The 22,814-nt window shown below is 42.5% G+C and overlaps 1 protein-coding gene across 1 annotated transcript; it reads left to right on the top strand.

Annotated features, from left to right (window-relative positions):
• The first annotated feature begins 228 nt into the window (after positions 1 to 228).
• On the top strand, positions 229 to 21,814 carry GOSR2 (golgi SNAP receptor complex member 2). The gene is made up of 6 exons (XM_066262708.1): positions 229 to 323; positions 9,493 to 9,557; positions 11,276 to 11,384; positions 12,238 to 12,370; positions 15,455 to 15,595; positions 19,131 to 21,814. The coding sequence occupies exons 1-6, from the start codon at positions 295 to 297 to the stop codon at positions 19,290 to 19,292; spliced, it is 639 nt and encodes a 212-aa protein (XP_066118805.1). The 5' UTR covers positions 229 to 294; the 3' UTR covers positions 19,293 to 21,814.
• Positions 21,815 to 22,814: the final 1,000 nt, after the last annotated feature.

Below are 22,814 nucleotides of genomic sequence, written 5' to 3' on the forward strand. Positions count from 1 at the left end.
CTGAGACTGCCATTGCCAGTGCCTGACTCAATGCTGAATCCAGCCTCCCGCCAAAACCTATACCTCCTACTCTTTCATCTGAGTCCGAACCTCTACGACAGTTAACCTTCTTCTCCAGGCCTCTTTTCTTGTTCCTCTTTCTTCTCTCGTAACCGCCACCAGTACGGCATACGAAGGGGCAGTCCCGGCCGGTTAGGGGCAGGGAGGGTCCTGAGACCGGAAACCGAGAGCCGGAAGGAGGGCTGTGAGGACGTGTTCCATCGAAGCTGGAACCGGACCGGCTTGGCCGGCGACATGGAACAGCTCTACCAGCAAACGCACAAGTGAGGGCCGCGTCGGGGCATGGGCAGGGCAAAGCCGGCCGGGTGAGGCCGGCCTCCCGGCCTGGGGCTTCAGCCGTTGTGGAGGCCGAGCCCTTCCGCCGGGCGCTGCTGGGGGCAGCTCGGAAGTGCTCAGTTTTTGGCGGGATGTCCAGATCAACGGCGAACGGAGCGTCTGACCCGGGCTGAGGATGGCTCTTGGGATCTTTGAGGCCGTCAACACTTGCTGGGTAGACTAGGTGAAGGGAAAGTCGCACCTACAGGTTACAGTACTTTGTCTCGCACCTGCCAAGTCAGTACTCCAGCTTGGAAGAGCTCGTGGAGAGACAGAGCCCTACACATAGGACTTGACCGTTTAGTTGGAGAGTCAGGGAACGTACGAAAAAAGGCAATTAACAAGGACCTATCACTGGGCCAATGCAGAAATATTCCATTATAGCTCGCAGCAACTAACTGACGTCAGTCTCCACTCTTGCTTGACCCTAATCTTGTTGCTACATTGTGATTTTTTTCTTTTCTTTTGGTTTGGTTTATGCTGAAGATCATGTTTTTATGGTACAAAGAACTTGCTCTACAAATGGCATTCAGTATTACTACTTGTTATTCAAATCTAGTTACAGGTTACCATAAGGAGATCAGATTTTGATTTAGCTTCTCATAATCTAAGTTCCTTGATGGTATCTCTTATTTATATTGTCCTACAATTTTTTTTTTAAATTTGCTGAGATATGTAGTTGAGTACAATAATAGGGACCATACCTATCCTGTTATTTTGGAAAGAACTTTTATGATTTATTTCATTTTTGCTGTGGTAAAATATACATAACAAAATTTACCACTTTATCCATTTCTAAGTGTTTTTCAGTGACATTTTTTAATTTTTAAATTTTATTTTCAGTTTTTATTTATTGATTTTTAGAGAGAGGAAGGAGGAGAGAGAAATACAAACATTGATTTAATGTCCGACTTAATTTATGCATTAATGGTTGATTTTTGTATGAGCCCTGACTGGGGATGGAACCCACAACCCTGGAGTATCAGGATGATGCTCCAACCAACTGAGCTACAGGCTAAGGCTTTAGTGACATTAAGTATATTCACAGTGTTCGGTAACCATCACCACTATTCATTTCCCTAATTTTTTCATCAGCCCAAACAAACTCCATGTACCCATTAAGCAGTACCTTCCCATTCTTTTCTCCCCAGGCTCCTGGGAACCTCTTTCTACTTTCTGTCTCTGAATTTACCTATCCTAGGTATCTCAGATAAGTAGAATCATACAGTATATGTCCTTTTGTGTCTGGTTTATTTCACTTAACATGTTTTCAAGGTTCATCTATGTAGCATGTATCAGAATATCATCATCCCTTTTATGGTTGAATAATTTTCCAGTGTGTGTACAAAAACCACTCCTTGTTACCCATTCATCTGCTGATGTATGCTTGGGTTGTTTCCATCGTGAAGCTAATATGAACATTGGTGTAAACTATTTGAGTCCCTGTTTTCAATTTTTTTGGAGTATATATTTATACCAATTCTATTCAAACAATATTCAAATTTATGCTGTAGTATTATTCTGATAAAAAATTTAAAATCACACTACTACAGCTTGCAAATGAAATAAAATAGGGACCTGCCTCCCTGATGAATTCACAACAAAGGAAGTGCTCTGGAGCATTAGGAATAAGGATGGTAACCCTCTATTTTGTTTCAGTACTACTATGTGTTCCGTACCATTTTCAGTGCTGGTGGTGCAGCCCTGCCTCAAGTTCCCTTTCTTTCATGCTGCAGTAGATTCTAATTTGCCTTTCTCCTCACATATATACTAAACCAGTGGGAATCCTATTTCAAAACCTGTTTGCCTTACTTTTCCTCATCTATAAAATGATAGTTTTGGACCGGTTAAACTGTAAGGCTCCTTTCAGCTCCATAGCACTTGTGATTGAGTGTCTTTAAAAGGAAATATGCAGAGTCCTTATGAGCATCAGAAACTAGCTTCTGCAGTTGCAGAAATTAATGATTGTAGCTGAATAACACACAGTAACTAAACATATTAATTTTATCAGAACTTTGAACCCAATTTGTGGTTATCTTTTGCCATGTCTCTGAAAGTACATTGGAATTAGATAAACATTTTAAAGTTATATATCTTAAAAACTCCTGAACTGCCTGAACAATAAATGGGGAAATAATGAAAAACAGAATAAATATTTTATATTTAATGTATTAGAATGAACTTGAAAGAGGGGCCAGTAGCCAGGCTTCTAATTCTGAGATCCCAGTGTTGTAAAGTGCCCCATCTGCCCTCTCTGTAGTCCTCAAAATTTTGAGCCAGTAGGTCCGGACTACAAGGAGCTCTATTTCTTCCCTATCTATGAGTCTGCTTCTGTTTTCTCATTAGATTCCACATATGAATGAAATCATATGGTACTTCTTTCTCTGACTAGCTTATTTCACTTAGCATAATACTTTCTAGGTCCATCCATACTTTCACAAAGGGTAAAGATTTCCTTTTTTGTTTTTAATGGCCAAGTAAATTCCATTGTGTGAATGTACCACAGCTTTTTTATTCATTCAGTTACTGATGGACACTTAGGCTGCTTCCAGATCTTGGCTATTGTAAATAATGCTGCAGTGAACATAGGGGTGCATATATTCTTTTGAATTAGTGATGCGGTTTCTTTAGATATATTCCCAGAAGTGGAATCACTAGGTCATAAGGCAGTTCCATTTTTAATTTTGGGAGGTAACTCCATACTGCTTTCCACAGTGGCTGCAATCCCACCAACAGTGCACGAGGGTTCCCTTTCTCCACACCCTTGCCAGCACTTGTTTGTTGATTTATTAATGATAGGCATTCTGATAGGTGAAGTAATATCTCATTATGGTTTTATTTTGTATTTCTCTAATGATTAGTGATGTTGAGCATCTTTTCATATGTGTATTGCCCATTAGCATGTCCTCAGGAAAAGTATTCAGGTTATTTACCCATTTTTAAATGGGATTGTTTGTTATTTTGGTGTTGAGTTTAAGAATCTCTATTTTTAAATAAGCTCTTCAGGTGATTTTCATGAGCAGCTGGGTTTGAGAACTTTACCTTATGTCAAGACCAGTTTTTCCTTTTTTAATTTTTTTATTTTGCCTTTTGATAAGAAGAGGCAAAGTGGACAGGTGAAAATGACCAGACATCTGGTTTTACTTTTTTTAGGTGAAGTTAAAACAAACTTTATGGTGTTGTATAGGTTACATAGCATTTTCATACTGCATTTGAATCTGCCACCCTTTAAATAATTGTGGTTATTAGTATCCCTATTTTACAGTGGAGGAAACAGGCATCACAGAGCTAACTGACTTATTCATTGTCCCCTTAGGTACATAGTGGAACTAGAACTTCAACCCAGACCTTTTAACTCCAGCCCCTTGTTTCCATGATCTGGTGGTCAGAGGCAGCATGGATGGACTTTTAAAAAGCAATTCTGTTTTAAAATGTTTCCCAAATCTTCTACTGACCCTTTTTTAAAAGTCAGCAATAGTGACCCCTACTTACTTGCCTCTAGGTTTTTGCTTAGTTATGTTATTAGCCACGCCCACCACAGACCCCATCCTGGACAGGGCTAGGACTTTTGACTTCTAGTGTCCGCACTCCCAGTAAGACTACTGTATCATCTGTTCCTTACTGGCTTTGAGTGTGCTGCCTGCATTTCCAGTTCAGTTTAAAACAGATTTTCCACTTGGCACATAGTAGTTCCCACCATGCCATGCATACTTGCTTTGTTGTTCTGCATATAGTTCCTCTCAGGCATGAAATGTAGAGATTGGAATCACTTTATTGGCTTTATTTTTTCTAGTTCATTCGAAGCAAAAAGAGATTGGTGGGAAAAGTCAGTAATGTTTCCCTACAGCTTCTTAAAGTTTATCCTTTTTTGAGCTTAGAAAATAGTAAAAGCCAGCCGAAGAGAGTTACAGGGTTTTGTGGATATTGGCCTCATCTCCCCCGCTGTCCTCATCGAATTGAAAGAGACTAGCAGGATCTTCTATTCCACCCCCTCTGGTCAGGTCCCTTTGTAAAACCCAAGACAGTCCATGTACCCTGTGCTTAAACATGCAGAAGCTCTTTTCTTTTTTCTTTTTTTTGAAGAGATAGTTCATAATTGATTTTCTTTTTCTTGTGTTGAGCCAAAATCTGTTGAAATTTATATACCTTTAGTCCTGGTTCTCCCTTAGGAGCAGCAGCACAGAGAAGGCCCATTCCTCTTCCTATAGGGCCACTCTAGACAGTGAAGAGCACCAGCTGCTCCAGCTTTTGTTTTTTCCAAAGGACTTATTATCACAAGCTTTTTTTGACGATTTTTCTTCATGACTTGACTTCTAAATGCTTTCCCAGTCATCCTGTTCATCGCCCTTTGGAGAAAACCTTTCATGGATGGGGTTTCTTTAACAGATGGCTCCCAGAATTGAATACCATTCAATAGTATGCGTTTGACATTTTTTTCTTAATCTAAAGTCAGAATACTTTTTAATCCTTGTTTTAGCCTAAATGGAAAATGTTACATATTCATTTTGTTGCAAACCCCTCATTCTAGCACAAAATCATGTGCAAATGATTCTTTTTAAACACTGACTCTTAACATTTGAAAAAAACTTAGTTATTCTATCTATGAAATACTTTAAACATAAAAATAGAGAATAACTCCCGACCAGGCAGTGGCACAGTGGGTAGAGCGTTGGACTAGGACACAGAGGACCCAGGTTCAGAACCCCAAGGTTGCCAGCTTGAGCACGGGCTCATCTGGCTTGAGTGCAGACTCACCAGCTTGACTGTGGGTCGCTGGCTTGAGCAGGGGGTCACTCAGTTTGCTGTAGACCCCCAGTCAAGGCACATATGAGAAAGCGATCAATGAACAGCTAAGGTGCCACAACAAAGAATTGATGCTTCATCTCTGTCTCCCTTCCTGTTTGTCCTTATCTGTCCCTCTCTCTCTCTCTGTCACAACAACAACAACAAAAAATAGAGAATAATGTACCATGTATTAGCACTCATATTTAGTACAAATGCTTCAGGTCATTGATTCAAAAACTGAAGTGGAACTGAATCCAACATCCATCCTCTTCCCTTTTGAGGTCATATTTCTAAGTGGAATGCTGGGTTGTAGGATATGCACATATTTGACTCACCAGTTATTACTAAAAAGCTATTAAAAGTGTTTCTACCAGTTTATAATCCTATCAGCCATATATGAGACTTCTAGTTTCCCCACATCCTTATCAGACTTTAAAATATTTGCCAGTCTAATGGGAGAAATACGATATCGCCGTATTTTAATTTACATTTTTCTGATTACTAGTAAAGTTGAGTGTCTCTTCGTATGTTTATTGACCATTTGGGTTTCCTTTTTGTCGGTTGCTCTTTGTTTATTTTTTAAAAATTGCTTTGTTTGACTTTTTCTATTTGTAGCAGTTTGTTATATACTCTGGACCAGTGGTGGGATTTAAATAATTTTAACAGCTGGTTCTCTGCCCTAATGACCATTTTAAGTATAAAGAAACAATATATTGAAAGGTAGTTTATTATTTCATGCATTTAATACTTAAATTAGAGCCTGACTAGGTGGTGGTGCAGTGGATAGAGCCTCAGACTGGGACGCAGAGGATCCAAGTTTGAAACCCCGAGATCACCTGCTTGAGCATGGGCTCATCTGGTTTGAACAAGGCTCATCAGCTTGAGCCCAAGGTCGCTGGCTTGAGCAATGGGTCACTTGACCTGCTGTAGCCCCCCAGTCAAGGCACATATGAGAAAGCAATCAGTGAACAACTAAGGTGCCGCAACGAAGAATTGATGCTTCTCATCTCTCTCCCTTCCTGTCTCTCTGTCTCTGTCACAAAAGAAAAAACTTAAATAAGAACAATAGAAGAGGTACACAAAACTAGATTGTGAGAGTTTTAAATATTAATGAAAAAATATTAAATAACACCTGACAAAAAATAATAAAACTATTATTTAAGGTATTTTCATATTGGTTCTTTTTTTTTCTTTTGCAACAGAGAGAGAGATAAGAGAAGACAGGAAGGGAGAGAGACGAGAAGCATTAGGTCTTTGTTGCGGCTCCTTAGTTCATTGATTGCTTTCTCATATGTGCCAGACAGGGTGGGAGTGGGGCTACAGCAGAGCTAGCGACCTTGGGCTCAAGCCAGCAACCTTGCACTCAAGCCCTGTGGGTTTCGAACCTGGGTCCTCTGCATCCCAGTCCTACACGCTATCTACTACTGTGCCACTGCCTAGGCAGGCCATATTGCTTCTTGATTGATGTCCTCACTTGCAATTTTTTTCACTTATGGATGGAATGAACATTACTACAGGCACTTAGAATACACTGTTGTATGGATGAATGTTAAAAAAGAATAAGAATGTAATTTATGATTTCCACATTGGGTGGCTGTCCAGGCACCCACCTTAGATTACAAGCGCCATTTTAACAACTGGTTCACTGAACTTAACAGAAAGTTAGGTATCGATTCTGCCGAACTGGTGCGACCGGCTAAATCCCACCACGGCTTGGTACGGTTCTCCTTGTTGTCTGTGGCAGATATCTTCTAGTCTCTGCCTGTCTTTTTATATTTTATGGTGCCTTTGATGTAAAAAAAATTGTTTTGGCCCTGGCGGGTTGGCTCAGCGGTAGAGCGTCAGCCTGGCGTGCAGGAGTCCTGGGTTCGATTCCCAGCCAGGGCACACAGAGAAGCACCCATCTGCTTCTCCACCCCTCCCCCTCTCCTTCCTCTCTGTCTCTTTCTTCTCCTCCCACAGCAGCCGAGGCTCCATTGGAGTGAAGATGGCCCGGGCACTGGGGATGGCTCCTTGGCCTCTGCCCCAGGCGCTAGAATGGCTCTGGATGCAACAGAGCGATGCCCCAGAGGGGCAGAACATCGCCCCCTGGTGGGCATGCCGGGTGGATCCTGGTCAGGCGCATGCGGGAGTCTGTCTGACTGCCTCCCCGTTTCCAGCTTCGGAAAAATGAAAAAAAATAAAAGAAAAAAAATTTTTTTTGTTTTAATGTAGTTGATTGAATCAGTCTTTTTTTCTTCTGTGGTGTGTGGGGTTTGTGAGAGTAGTTTTGCTTTTTTCTTGTTTAAGAAATTTTCTTTTACAAAGTCATCGTATGCAAGCTTTTATTTTTAGAAAGTTTTAAAAGCCTTTTTATATCTAGGTTTTAAACCATCTTGAGTTTATTTTTGTATATTACGTGTGGTGTCTTTTTTCCATAGAGATAATAAACTGAGCTGTCAGCATTTATTATAGTGCATTGTTTTCCCACTGATTTATGTCACCACGTCCCCTAATACGTAGGACTGTTTCTACCTTTATTCTTCTTGAGCCAGGTTTAGGCTTTGCATCTGTTTGTCTATCTCTCCCTGCATACTACCATGTTGTTTTAATTTTTATGTCTTTGTAATAAGCTTTACTAGCAGGTAGAACAGGTCATCCCTTTCATACCTATTCAGAGTGTCTTGGCTATTTTCCACTCCCTCCCACTTTATTTTTTAATTTTGTTCATGTTCTTGTCAATAATGTCATCAATTTTCAGATTTGCTCTATTAAGCTACCATTAAAAATTTACCTCACTGCCTACATCCACGTCTTCAGTAAAGTCCTGGTTCTTCCTTTGGTTGGCATTACCATCCAGTCCTCTAGAGCTGTTTCCAGTTACCTTGATACAGATGTTCATTACTTCAAACTGCATTCCTACATTTGCCTCCATGTCTCTATGTGCCCCATTTGGAAAGTCTGGACCTAACTTCACTGAAGTAGCAGTCTGGTGTCTCACACTCTAGTAGTGATTTCTGGGGGACATGGGTGTTGCCCAGAAGCACTCTGGGAATCATTAGAAGGCTGGTCTTGCTCTGGTGCCATGGGTCATGTTTAGAAGCCACAGAAAAGACTAGAGAGACCATATTCGGGCCCCTGGCTCACATTGGTACATTTGGGGTCACAGTTTGTGGTACTCATGGTGGAGATGGTTGCTGACCTTACCCTCAAGAGTTGGGGGTAATATAAGAGCTCAGCAGGTCCTTTTCATGTGGCTCTAATGGGAGAGATTAAGTACCAGGAGGTGGTTGTTCCGGTAGCACAAAAACAATTCCAAGGACTAATCCCAGGGACCACTAGGAAGGGTTCTGAGGGTGACATTGATCAAGCCTTGGGAAGCCTCCAGAGAGTGCTCTAGCGCCCAATGTCTGGGGCCATGCCAGAGGTTCAGGGTACAGTGTTGCATTTCCAAATGAGATGGCATTTGCCTCATATTGCCAGGGAAGGATATTTACCAAACAGGAGATCCCTTTCTTTGAGGGCCTTTCTCTAGTGATTCAACTCTTGCCTTATTGCCCTCACTCTGCCTCAGCTCTCCATCAGGCAAGCCAGCCTGCCTGTGTTCCACATGACATCCTTGCATGCCTTTCTGCATGTTATTTTCTTCATATCTTCCTTCACCAAATAATGTCTCCCTTCAAAATGATGTTGAGAACTCCCTTTACCCACAAAATGTCTGCGGCGTACTCTTTCTCAGCCCTGCTCTTTGGTTCGCTGGTCTTTGCTTGGCAACACTGTGCCTAGCTCCTCAGCTTTCTGTTTGTTTATACTTACATGTGTAAGTTTTCTCTTAAATCTTCTCGGGACTCTTTTGTCCCTCTGGCCTGTCATTTCTAAGTACATTGTTTCTCAGGGACAAGGATTATATCTCTGGCCCTTTTCCTCCCTGCTGTACAGACCAGTGCTCAGCACATTGGGTCAGGTAACAGAGTGGTATTGGCTGGGTCCAGATCGAGGTTTATTACTTGCTGTGTGACCTTGAACAAGTTACATAACCTTTCTGGGCTTCAGTTGTCTTATTTATAAAATGAGAATGGTAATACTTTTCTCTAGGGTTATTGACTTTGCAGAATGTCTCAGATGTGGTAAGCACTTAATAAATACTGCCTGTCAGTATTATTAATATTAATGTTAAAATATTATAAACCATTTCAAAACATGTGGACTAAAATGCCACATACAAACATTACAGTCCAGTGATGCTGTCAATTTTAATCAGTTACATGCTGGCATCAGAAAAATTGTCTTTCCTGACTGAAGCACTATTGATTGCTCCTATCTCACCCATTTCCTCCCTCTTCCTTTGATTAGGCAGGTCCACCAGATCCAGTCTCACATGGGACGCCTGGAGACGGCAGACAAGCAGTCTGTGCACTGTGAGTAATTAACTATGGAGACCAGAGTCCTTTCTCTGATGACACGGTGCTAATGGGCTTGGTTTCCTGCCTGCATTTTTGCCTCAGGGGCTTAAAGATCGGGGGTGGAGTGAGTTTTGTTGTTAGGGTGCAGAAAACCCTAGGACACAGTCTCTGATTTCCCAGATTGTGCCCTTTGGAATCCCGCAACTCTCATTCCCCATGACCCCTCCACCTGAGATGGCCCTATGGGAGTGGACGTTCTTCCCTCCATCTGTCTCTTTTTTCTCCTTTTTTCTTTTTTTCTTCTGGAACACTGAGGTCGCCAGTTCGAAAGCCTGGGCTTGCCTGGTCAAGGCACATGTGAGAGTTGATGCTTCCTGCTCCTCTTCCCTCCATCTGTCTTAATCTAATTAACTAGCTCTAAGAGGAATGTGCTCCATAAAAGTCAGACATGTTTAACGGGAATTGGTCATTTCTTCTGAGCTGAGAACTGGCTTTTTAGGAGGATTATTCAGAAATGAATAGTAATATTAATTTGTTTAGTTCCCATACCATGATTTCGTTTGAGAAGAGGGCTGCTTTGTGTTTTTTAGTTTCTTTTCTGTCTATTGTAAGAAAAAGTCCTTTTTCTAAGTCGGTCACGCAGACACTACTGATTACGCACACACTGCAGAAGCTACTCCTCACTGCTCAGCTCTGCCCGTGCCCTTTCCTCCTGTCTCCTTTCCGCAGCTGCAAAAGCATCTCTTCTCTGGGTTCTCTGCCCCACCTTGTTCTGATCTGTATTTGTCAGCTAACCTAAAAGAGGACATTATGGGACGAAGCCATCTGGATGCCTGCTTTTGTGCACACTTTAGTTTCTGCCCATCAACTTTGTTTGCCTTCCCAGCAATCTTCGTGTTGCATGATTAGAAGTGGAAAAGAGGTCATTTAGACAGTTTATCACAGAGGAGAAGGAAAATGACTGTGTTTATCATATCTTTACCTCTGTGGATTCTTTCCTGGGCCTTTTCTACTGATATTTGGTCTATTTTGGGGACTCCAGCATCAGCCCACCATTCTTACAGTAAGCCTTAAGGGAGCTCTTCTCTGTTTCAATACTAATCTTCCCCTATGTGCTTTTTTTTAAAATTGATATTAGTGAATGAGGAAGGGGGAGAGAGAGAGAGACAGGAACATTGATCTCTTTCTGTATGTGCCCTGACCAAGGATCGAACCGGCAACCTTATGTACTTTGGGACAACACTCTAACTAATCGAGTTCTTTAGCCAGGGCTGTGCTTTTTTTTTTTAAACTTTATTACTATAGGGAATTCATTTGGCAGTTTTTTACTAGATGTTTATAATCTGTATCAGAATAATCTCAAAGGGAAAGAGACCTCATTCTGTATCAGAAAATACTGCCTTTTGCTTATAAAATTTACTTGGACAACCTTTAAATAAATACTCATTTTATTTTCTAAAGGCAGGAAATTTATTTCTATAGATTTATCTTCAGCTTTTAAAAAAATTGGCATTGTGGCATTAATAGCCATATATATATATTTGAAACAAAATTTACAGAGTCCCTTAGTATAACTTGAACTTTTTTTCATTATTCAATAGAGTATGCATTTTTCTTCTTTTGAAATACGTATTTTTGAGTCTGTTGGGTATGGAAAAAAGATATGTTTTATCATTCTAATTTAAGTTCACTATCTCTTTTCCAGCAATTATTCTTTTTTCTCTTTTGTGCAGTAGTAGAAAACGAAATCCAAGCAAGCATAGACCAGATATTTAGCCATCTAGAACGTCTGGAGATTCTGTCCAGCAAGGAGCCCCCTAACAAGAGACAGAATGCCAAACTGTGAGTGCTGTGCCACCCAAGCCCTCAATACTGGCCTTTCTCCCGGGGGGGGGGGGGGGGCTATTGAATAGTCTGAAAATCCATGTACACATTGGAAAATTGGGACTATACAAAGATAAAGTCCCCATCACAAAGGGCACAATTCTATTCGAATGATACTCTCTCCAAATAAAAATTCTGTGACATTAGTGGCTTAGGAGTTTTGTGTCTACTTACCTCATTGATGTCATTTTGAAATTCGGCTCCAGTACCATTTTTCTGTCCGAGCCCTTGGCTACTTGAAGCCTAGTGCTGCCAGGGAGTTTACCTTTGGTTCCCACTGCATTCTTGGGTTGAAATGAATCTTGCTTTAAATCACTTCAATCAGTCTAATTACAATGAAATACCGATCTAATGTTTGATAGTCCCCCATGAAATTAAAATGAAACCACTCTCACCACCTCCACCCCAGCCCCTGCTCCCAAAAGTTTTATGAAACTTTGTTGATGCTTTACTCCAAAGATGCCCTTAGGCTTCTTCCAGGAGAGTGATATAATCCGTAGAAGGTCAGGAAGAGGTCATCGAGCCTGTTTCCTGTCACCTGTTCCCTGTCATGCATCCAGAATCAGAGACCAGCAGGTATTTAAGTAAAGCTGCTGGAATCTCGTGTGCTACAACCCTACTTTAACCACAAGCTACTTCTATATTTTCAATATCATTGATCAGAGTCATATTATTTGGGGTGAGGGTGGTGGTAGCATGGAGTATAGGGAGAGATAAGGAAATGTCTTCTTTCCTGAATACCAAGTCTGGTGATCTCAAATCCTGTCACCATGGGTTCCCGGAATGTAATATCTCCCTCTATCAATTCCAGTCGTGTTGACCAGTTAAAGTATGATGTCCAGCACCTGCAGACTGCTCTCAGAAACTTCCAGCATCGGCGCTACACGAGGGAGCAGCAGGAGAGACAGCGAGAGGAGCTTCTGTCTCGCACCTTCACCGCCAACGTAAGCCAGGCGTCCGGGTGGGAGTCTGCAGGTGCTTGACAGCTTGTTGGAGGTAGAGCTCAGCTCCCTGGGCATCTTATTTTCAGGTGGTGTTTAAAGCAGACTGATGAGGAAGAGCCCAGTTGGAAATGACAGTGGACTTTATATATATATTGCCACAGAGACTATACATAGACAGGGTCCTGTTTTTCTAACACAGGAACCTGAAGAGGAAGCAGTTAACTAGAGGGAAAGGGCAGAGGTGAAAATTACCTGGTTTGACTGGTCCAGTGCAGAGAGGTCGTGGTTGACATGGTGGAAATGCTTTTTCTAATCAGATAGAGACAGATGATTACAACTGAGACCACTTCTAATGCGGGCAGTGTTTCAAAGCTGCCTTCAGGCAGTTGCCATTGTGCTGTGTCTGTGTGTGGTTCCACTGTTGGGTGCATTAAAATGTTTTTATCCCTACTCTGAGCAGCAATTTTGGAGGAATTTGTTAACAGATATTTTGTTTTAGATGGATTGCTTGACTGGAGCCTGTTTGAAAGTGGCCTGTTGGCTTGCGTGTTTGATTTTGTAGAACCCCCTTGTCCCTGCCCTTTGGTCTCAGTAGGATCGTTTTGTGCACATGGCTATAGAACATGCTGGCCTTTTTCGTGTTCTACATAATACAATATAGCCCACCAAATGGGGTGGGTTTCTTTTTATATTTTAATGGAATGTTTATTTTCTAAAGAGGTCTTAGCTTTCTAATCCTGCCATCAGAACTCACATCAGTTCACACTTTGCAGATGTTTAATTCTCTTTGCAGCGTTCACACTTGCAGCCAATTTCCCTAAGTGTTTCAGAATGCACCTCTATAGTTTCTGTTTCTCTAGAGTAAGCAGTCAAGTAACAATGATTAACAATTCAAAAATGTGATGAAGATGTGATGGTGGTATAGTAGTAAGCATAGCCTTTTTGAAAAGTGTTATGAACTATATGACACTGTGAAAGATGTTACATGGGCTTTTGATTGTTATGCAGGCATTTTTTAGGCTGGGGAGGATGGCTCAGAGTTATTTTGCATCTTCACAGCCTGATGTGATGCTGTGTGTACAGAGGGCCCTTAATAAGAACTGACTTGCTGAATGAACATTTTTTTTTTTGTATTTTTCTGAAGTTGGAAACAGAAGGCAGTCAGACAGACTCCTGCATGCGCCCGACCAGGATCCACCCGGCATGCACACCAGGGGGCAATGCTCTGCCCATCTGGGGCATTGCTCTGTTGCAACCAGAGCCATTCTAGTGCCTGAGGCAGAGGCCATGGAGCCATCCTCAGCGCCCGGGCCAACTTTGCTCCAGTGGAGCCTTGGCTGCGGGAGAGGAAGGAGAGGGAGAGGGGTGGAGAAGCAGATGGGTGCTTCTCCTGTGTGCCCTGGCCAGGAATCGAACCCGGGACTCCTGCACGCCAGGCTGACGCTCTACCACTGAGCAAACTGGCCAGGGCCTGAATGAACTTCTTCCTGGTTACTCTATGATCCAGACTAATATACATTTTTCTAAGAGATAGTGGCTCATCAGCTATACCCTTTCAGGTGGGAAAGTCTTTTTTTTTTTTTTACAGAGACAGAGAGTCAGAGAGAGGAATAGATAGGGACAGACAGACAGGAATGGAGAGAGATGAGCAGCATCAATCATCAGTTTCTCGTTGTGGTACTTTAGTTGTTCAGTGATTGCTTTCTTATATATGCCTTGACCGTGGGGCTACAGCAGACCGAGTAACCCCTTGCTCAAGCCAGCGACCTTGGGTCCAAGCTGGTGAGCTTTGCTCAAACCAGATGAGCCCGCGCTCAAGCTGGCAACCTCGGAGTCTCGAACCTGGGTCCTCCGCATCCCAGTCCGACACTCTATCCACTGCACCACCGCCTGGTCAGGCGGGAAAGCCTTTAAGAAAGATTTGTACATAAAAGGTATTCAGTAAATACTTGCCAAATAAATAAAGTGAAGTCTCTAATTGATTCAAACACTACAAGCTTTTGACCCATTGATTATTAGCTATATGTAGAACACTAAGGCGCTAAGAATCAAGTGTGTGAGAAACTGTGTGTTAGCAAGGGGGATTGAAAATACATGCATGGAAAATGATTTTGAACTTGAGCATTAAAGAAAAGGTGGTTTAACCTCTTTGTGATGATTAAAAGTGGTAAAAATGGCCCTGGTTGGCAGAAGAGTTTGTGATCACCAGGAGGCAGGAAAGAGAACAGTGTTATGTCTGGTGACAACCTGCTTCTGTGTACAGTTTACTTTTAGTGTAAAGTTAGAGCCTAGGATTGGTCTTGCTGTTCCTCCTGACAGGGTGGTTAAGAGAACAGGCTCTGCACTCAGCACTGGGATTCATGTCCTGTTGGACTTCTTACCAGTTCCGAGAGATCTCGAACAAGTTATTCCACCTGTCTAAGCTTCAGTTTCCTCGTCTCTAAAATGGAGATAATAACATTAACTACATCATAAGGTTAGGATGAGGATTAAGTGAGTTTAGGATATTGAGCATGCAAAGTGGAGAGTACTTGCTCAGTATAGTTTTGGTCTCCCTTTTTGTGCAGGCTTGTCTTGCCTGCTCAGGAGAAGAGTCCCATCTGAATACCTTTGGCCATCAATAGGAAGCACAGTCTTTTCTATGTTAGGCAGTCTCAGACTAGTTAGAGCGATAAGCTATATATAAAGTAGCTAAGGAACAAAAGCAAACATTTAGAACTGTATTAAAGGGAAGCCAAGTAAAGGAACATTTGGAACAAAATAGGTTAGTGAGTATAGTCAGAGAAAGACTTTTAGAGAAGCCTATCGAGGTCTAAAAGGAATAGAGTTTTTCCTAAGTAGGGAAGAGTAAGAGGTAGGAATTAACAACACTTGCATAGTGGAAGTCTGAGGAAAGTGAACAGAGGTCACCCCAGATCTTTGCTTTGCTTTTTCTTCTCTATCTGGTTCCTCTCATTCTTGAATGAATCCCTCTGACTCTTCTGCTGGCTTGGCCTTGGCTGAAAGGCGGAGTAGTCAGACACGGTGGACCACAGGAGCTGACCAGCAAGCAAAGTTAATCAAGTGCCTGCGTTTCTTTCACAGGACTCTGACACCACCATACCAATGGATGAATCACTGCAGTTTAACTCCTCCCTCCAGAAAATTCACCACGGCATGGATGACCTCATTGGAGGCGGGCACAGTATTCTGGAGGGACTGAGGGCCCAGAGACTGACCTTGAAGGTGAGGGCCATTCTGGGGGACAGGGAAAGGCCTCTTCTTTTGGCCTCATCCAAAAGTTTGGTACCTGCATTTACATTTTGATTATATATCCCCAAATTGTGATACTGTGATGGTGAGACAGAGCCCTTTAGTTTGGGATCCTTCCTGTTAGCATTGAATTATTATGAGTCCAGCAGGTATTTCTTGTGCTTGCAATGAATCATAAGGTGGCATCATTTGGTATCCAAGTCTTTTCCCACATACTGAACTTATGACAGTGACTACTGCTCTGAGAAGAACCACTAATAGACTAAGAATAAGAAATTTTATTATAGAATCCACTTTTGCCTGACCTGTGGTGGTGCAGTGGATAAAGCACCGACCTGGAATGGTGAGGTCGCCAGTTTGAATCCCTGGGCTTGCCTGGTCAAGGCACATACAGGAAGCAACTATGTACTATGAGTAGATGCTTCCTGCTCCTCCTCCATCTTTTTCACTCTCATTCTGTTTCTCTCTATCTCTCTTTCTCTCCCCCTCTTCAAAAATCAATAAATAAAATCTAAAACAAAAAAAATGTTTAAAAAAGAGAGAAAGGAAGAAAGGAAGAAAGAAAGAAAGAAAGAAAGAAAGAAAGAAAGAAAGAAAGAAAGAAAGAAAGAAAGAAAGGGAAGAAAGAGAGAGAGAGGAAGGAAGGAAGGAAGGAAGGAAGGGAAAGAAAGAAAGGAAGGAAGAAAAAGAAAGAAGAGAAAGGAAGGAAGGAAAGAAAGAGAAAGAAAGAGAAAGGAGAGAAAGAAAAAGAGATAGAGAAAGAGAAAGAAGAAAGAAAGACTCCACTCATGAAAAGGAAGACGTGACTGTACTTTGGCAAGTCACTCTCTGGTGTTTTCTCATAGAGCCTCTACCCTGGACTGCCTTGTAACCTAGACCTCTCTGTAATGCAGTGACTGAACCCCTAGGGTGGGGTCTTAGGGCTGCCCTGATTGTTTAGTAGCAGGGAGCCTCTAGAGCACATGCTGGTGATCCCCAGCAACTCTCACTCTCTCCTCAGTCCCAGGTATTGCTAGAAGCCCCGCCACATTGGCTGACACTCCAACCCCCCAGGAGTAGTTTACAGAAACATTACACAGACTGATGTCAGTCGTGATGTTTCAGCCTCAGCCCTTTTCCTGTATCAACCCTGATGGATAATGGGGTGTTGACTGTGTGTATTATCAGGGTGTGGTTCCCTGTGAACGAAGCACTCCCAGCTACTGAGCTATGAGAAACAGTCACTGGGAAGCGTGAGCTTTATCTGAGTTTTTTTTGGACCATGTTGAGCCAGTCAGCTCCGTGAGACTTTGGTACATTTCTGCCACCTTTACCAGGGTGGAGGTCAGGCGAGCCACAAGTGACACTTAAGCTCCTGCTGACAGCTGCAGTGCTTTAGATGGACTGAAGTGTGGTCTCTGACAGCTTCATGGAGCCCCCTTTCAGAAGGGCCACCTGCAGTGTTCTAAACTTGTTGATTAGTCCGCCCTTTCTGTAGAAAGCCGCTGCTCTTACTCCCATATCTCAGAAAAAACAGTAAAACCCTTTTAGGACACGACTCACTGTCACACTAACGTCGATCAGTGGGGGTTAGAGCTTATTGCTAAATCAAATGTTGGCTTCCTACTGAAGTCTGGTATCACTGAGGGGTGCAGGCAACTCCTGCCCCTACACGGTAACCAGAAGGGAAGTGCCAAGGAGCCTGCGGGGCAGTTGGAGGCTGGGACAGGAGGTTCTGATCTTGCGGCCTCTGCACACACTTCTCCCTGTTTTCTGCCACTTGAGTCCTGCCACCTGCCTCCCACCCTGCTCTCTCAGGGAGCTTTTCTTAACTGTTTGAAATTAGCATGGGCAAAAACATGAAGAAACTGGGCCATGGTTTGGTTGAAAATGTCTATATATTTTTTTAATTTATGGTAACTTTTAGGTGATTTTAGAAGCTTGATAGGTGAACTTCAGACAGTGAGGAAATAATCTGCACTTTCAGAGCTGAGTGGGATCTTTAGTGAGAGTCTAATATTTATCACCCCCATTGTGGACAACCAAGTCTCTGGTCTCCTCTGGCAATAATCAAGTTTGACTTGAGATGTCTCTCTTCGTGAGGCTTTTAAATTCTTGTCTGGGTGGAACATGGGTTTGACTTCCTGTCCGTGGTGCCTTGAGTCACTCCTGCTTCTCCTGCCTCTTCTCTCAGCTGCTCGCTAACACAGTGTTCATTTAGAAGTGGGTGTAGGGCCTTCGGTTAGATGCCATCCATACAGTACAGTTGCTAATGTGTGTAGAAGTAACTTGGGGTCTGCCAAACATTCATTTGTATTAGTTACTTTGTAAGAATTTGAATGTACTTAAAAATGAAAATTAGAAGGCAGAAAGGAAGGGTGGTTTGAGCTGTTGGTTTAGAAATAAAATACTCTTGTTTTTGGTGGTGGTTGGTGACATTTATATACGAGGTTTTAGGTCACTGTGTTGGTGTCTGTGAATTGTGTTTCCTTCCATCTTGTCCACTTCTATCCTTGTAAATCTGAACACTGACCCATGTGGTATACTCAGCAGAATCCTCATGATAACCCCCCACCCCACCCCCCGTCTGAAAGCTAAGACAAGGATTTTGTAACTAGGGAGAAGAGACTAAGTTTTAATATAAAATACTCTAATTTAAAATATTTGAGGTATCATGTATATACAGGGAGGTATACAGATCTTATTTGTACAGGTCATTGAGTTTTAACAAATGCATGCACCTTTGTCACTCACACTGCTATCCAGACATAAACCATTTCCTCACCCCTGAAAGATCCCTGGGGCCTAAGTCAGTCTCCCCCTCCCATCAGGCTCTGATTTATTTCACCATAAATTAATTTTGCCTGTTACTGAACTTCATATAAATGTACGTATTCATATTACCAATTTGTGTGTAGCTTCTTCCTCTCAGGAATGTTTTCCTGGTTCGTTCACACTGTTACATGTTAGTAATTATATCCTTTTCATTGCCACACAGTGTCCCATTGTCAGATATATTCTAAATTTTTTATCCATCCTCTAGTGATAAACACCTGGATTCTTTCCAGTTTTAAGATAGTCTCTTGTGTTTTCTTCTAGAAACTTTATTATAGATTTAGCTTTTATGTTTAATTCTATAATCCAGATTAATTTTTGTATATTGTATGAATTGAGGATCATTTCTTACACACAAATTATTTGCATATATATAGATACTTACATGTGATTTATACAGGACATGTATATGTGTGTGATACATATATGTGATATTTATTATATAGCCAGTTATTCCAGCACATTTGTGGAAATATTTTTCTGTCCATCTTGTGTTGCTCTAGTACCTGGATCAGAAAATCATTTGACCATATGAGAGTGATCTATTTCTGGTTAGTGCTGCCTTGTATAAATATATGCTTTAGGCATGACCAAGAGACGTATTGTTGGTAAAGCCGCATCTCATAATGACATTTGCCCACCTTTGGCAAAATGAGTTGATTTTTGTTTTGCTTTCTCTTCTTGTCTGTCTCAGGGGACTCAGAAGAAGATCCTTGACATTGCCAACATGCTGGGCTTGTCCAACACAGTGATGCGGCTCATTGAAAAGCGGGCTTTCCAGGACAAGTACTTTATGATCGGTGGGATGCTGCTCACCTGTGTGGTCATGTTCCTCGTGGTGCAGTACCTGACATGAGCCTGCTAAGCCTGGCAGCTGAACAGCATTCCCACTGCATGAGCGTGTGTGTGAGTGTGTGTGTGTGAAAGAGGGGGGTGCCTAGAGGCCATTTTTGAAATGTACGTCCATCTTAACTGTGAAAACCACTCAGAAGTAATTGTGATCTGTAACCCAGTGAGAGTTTCAAACCTGCTTTGTTTTTTATGGCATCTTGGAGGGGAAGCTAGTGTTACCAAGATTCATGGTATGTAGGAAATGAAAGAAGTACCTGTTCTCACTCTCACTGGGGGAGGAAGTGATGTAGGGTAAGGGATGAAAAAGGAAGAGAAAGGAAAAGGTGGCTTAGGTGGTTTTATCCATATAGCTAATGTGTGCCCTGGGAACGCTTTCACAGTGACCCTTGCAGACAGGACTATCCACACTTGGTCATCATCCAGCCTTTCTGGCTCCTAATGGATAGGCCGGAGCAGAAGCGAAGAGAGGAAGGAGAAGAGGTCTTTTTTTCCTGCGCCCATTATATCAAGTGGATTCACATGCTCTTGTTACTAGCCATCTCCCCCACCCCAAAATGACAAGCAGATGACTGACTGCCCATACTTGTCACCCTTCCCTGCAAGCAGCTACCTAGAGGAAACAGGCATTGGTGCTGGTGCTGACAAGCAAGATTTTCCATATTACAGCTGTTGGGTGTTTCTCCTTTGTATGGTGAAGTCACTGTTATTCTCGGGGCATTTATAGTCTTGACACTAAAGACCCTACTTACTGATTTTTTTGGTAATTAATAGAATGGTTGGCTTTTAAACTTCCAAGATTGCAGCCTGATACCCATGCCCAGGCTTTGTTGGGCCTTTGCCCCTTAGAAGGTAACTATAAGCAAAGGTTAGTGATTTGTCAAGTACACTCTCATCTCTAGTTTTAGCATTTCTAATTCTTTGGCTCTCTTCCCTTCCTTTGAAATATATTAGCAACTGCCAGCCAAGCCCCCATTCTGCTAGCCAGTGTGGGCAGACGCCACCCTAAAACCATCTCTGGTGTCCTTGTGAGCCTCTTTCCAGGGACCAGCGCCTTTCTCCTTTCCTGACTAACCCTGGATTAAGACTGTAGACCACCCGGCGTATTGTGGAATTATAAAGCCACTCTGCCTATTGATTATTGCTGAAAGTACCAGAAAGACCTGGTTAGCATATTTTTTCATCAATCACGGGCCCTCCCAATTCTGTGCTCAGTAGCCATATGGCAAGATATATCACTCACAATTTTCCAGGAAAACTGGAAACCTGGTCAGTATTACCCCCACCTTTGATTGTCTTGTCCCACCTACTGTCTTTATTTCCTGTCCCATTTCCTCTTCTGTGTGTTCCATTCTACCTCCCTGTTCACGTCCTACCTGTGTCTACAGTAGTATTGATCTTTTAGCCACATCAGTGGCATACAAAAGATCCCCTTTTGGTAAATGTTTCTTAATAGTCACAGATTTTTAATATGAGTTTCCTGAGTTCTGATTTCACACTTGGTAGGATCTCTATTGCTCTGGGCCCTGAGTGCCCAAGGAACGGGGGGGGGGGGGGGGGGGGGGGAAGGCAACACTCTTTGACCCTATCATAAAAGGATCGCGGACCCTGATAGAAAGAAAATGGTTGCCTGGAGTGTGGAGAAGGGGGCTGTGGCATCTTCAGACCTAGGTCTAACTTTGGGGAGATGCCATTTGAAATTCCCCTCACACCCAGCACCCCTGCCATCCTTGGGACCCAGCACAGGGCTCTTAGCAGTCATAAAATGAGTTTTTAAATTGAAGAGACCTGGCTGTCGTATTTACTGGGTGCCTGAAAACCCTGCCAGACAGTGCACTAGAGGAAGGTGTACCAGGAGCAGCTAAGCCGTTTGGACTTGACCTCCGGGAGACCAAAACTCCCCCAACTGTATTTCCACACTTGCCTTTATAGAGATTGTTGGCCTTGATAAGCCAGGAGTAACGCCTTCCCCTACTTTGAAAGAAAGCTTCAGAGCCTTTCTCCCTACTTTGTAATAAAAATTGTGGAGGCATTTTGTGGATCTTTACCATCCTGGGCTGGGGAACAGCAGACCCAGTATGTCTGTGAGGAACACACCTTAGCCTACCTAGGTGGGTCCTTCTGTCTCTACATTCCCTAGTGCAGGGAAGGGTCATGGGCCAGGAAAGGAGCACCTCCTAGTGGAGTCAGTGAATTATGTTGAGCTGGTGCAAGAATCTCTAGTTGACAGCCTGTCTTTGTACAGGCTTTTGGTACAAGGTTTGCCTGTTATGATTTAAGACAAGTAGGTTGTCAAGGAACTCAGGAATATCTTTCCATGGAATTTACTCATGTGGCCACCTTAAGAAAAGCCAAATTCAAGGACCAACTAAATAGAATCTTGATCTTTTTTTTTTATAGGCTTCATTGTTGGATTTTTTTTTCCTAAGTCCTTTGCCCTAATGAATTTAAAAGGGTTTGATTTGCAAATTTGGACTTAAATCCATTGTTTTTGAAACACATTGTGAAATAAAGTTGAGATTTATTTTATTTTGTATATTATGTTTTATAAAGAAATCGGACATTCATTGGCATAACTAATGACCCCCTTTTTATGTTTCCAGGCCAGATATTCTCAAACATGGCTCTGAGGCTCGAGGCTGGCCTGGCTGCCTTGGAGCAGCCGGGAAACTTAATTATAGATTCTTGGGGCCTACCCAAACCTGGATCAGAATGTTTGTCCTAATCAAAGATGACAGCATTTGAAAATGTTTGCTGAACTAGCTCAGCATATGTGTATGAAGAACAAAACATAAAGTCCCCAAAAAGTTTTGTTTATATCCTATCTTATTTCAGAAGATGTTTGAGGAGACTTATAGAAAATAACTAAAACAGTGAAATATAAAGAAGGAAGGGCCCAGAAAAATCAGTACAAGGGCAGTACCAAGAAAAAGACACTAAAAAATGAGTCATAAAGCCCTCCTGAAGTGCTCTGGGGAGCCCCTAATTTAGCTTTGAGCCCCCGCACCCAAAGTGAAGAAGGAAGCATGACCTCTTAGAGTGGGGATATTTTATTTGATATGGGGAAATTTCATACCTAGACCTTAAATACTGCTAGCTTGCCTGGAGTCCTTACTGGTAGCTAGGCATGGTGTTTTTTTCTGGGTAGCCCGTCTAATCTTCACGAGTCCTCTGCGTTAGGTGCTGTAGTATATCTCCATTGTGCAGATGAGGAGGCTGAGCTTTCGTTACTGCCAGGGTCCCACGAGTCCAGGAGGAGCTAGCCTTTCTCCTGTATGATTTTATAGCCCCTGCTCATAATCACTGTGCTGACCTGACTCCATGCTTGGGCTGAGATGCAGGATTGGGCATAGGGCTACATGGCCCTCTTTGCATTTTATATGGCAGATCATCTGTCCTAAAATGTTTTCCTAATGGATAGGGGAGAGGCTGTTTAGGTGGTGAACTTCTCAAGTGGAGAATGGGAACTGTGGTCAGGCTTTGCCACTAGGGGGCGGCAGAACCCTATCTGGTTGGTCTGCCTGGAACC

Source organism: Saccopteryx bilineata, chromosome 2 (assembly GCF_036850765.1).
Source record: "Saccopteryx bilineata isolate mSacBil1 chromosome 2, mSacBil1_pri_phased_curated, whole genome shotgun sequence".
Lineage (NCBI taxonomy): Eukaryota > Metazoa > Chordata > Mammalia > Chiroptera > Emballonuridae > Saccopteryx > Saccopteryx bilineata.

Excerpts from the sequence above, each read along its gene's own strand:
- GOSR2 (XM_066262708.1), top strand. The coding sequence starts at position 295 with ATGGAACAGCTCTACCAGCAAACGCACAA. Across the intron at positions 11,385-12,237 it reads AAGAGACAGAATGCCAAACT|TCGTGTTGACCAGTTAAAGT; the intron begins GTGAGTGCTGTG and ends TATCAATTCCAG. Across the intron at positions 15,596-19,130 it reads CCCAGAGACTGACCTTGAAG|GGGACTCAGAAGAAGATCCT; the intron begins GTGAGGGCCATT and ends TGTCTGTCTCAG.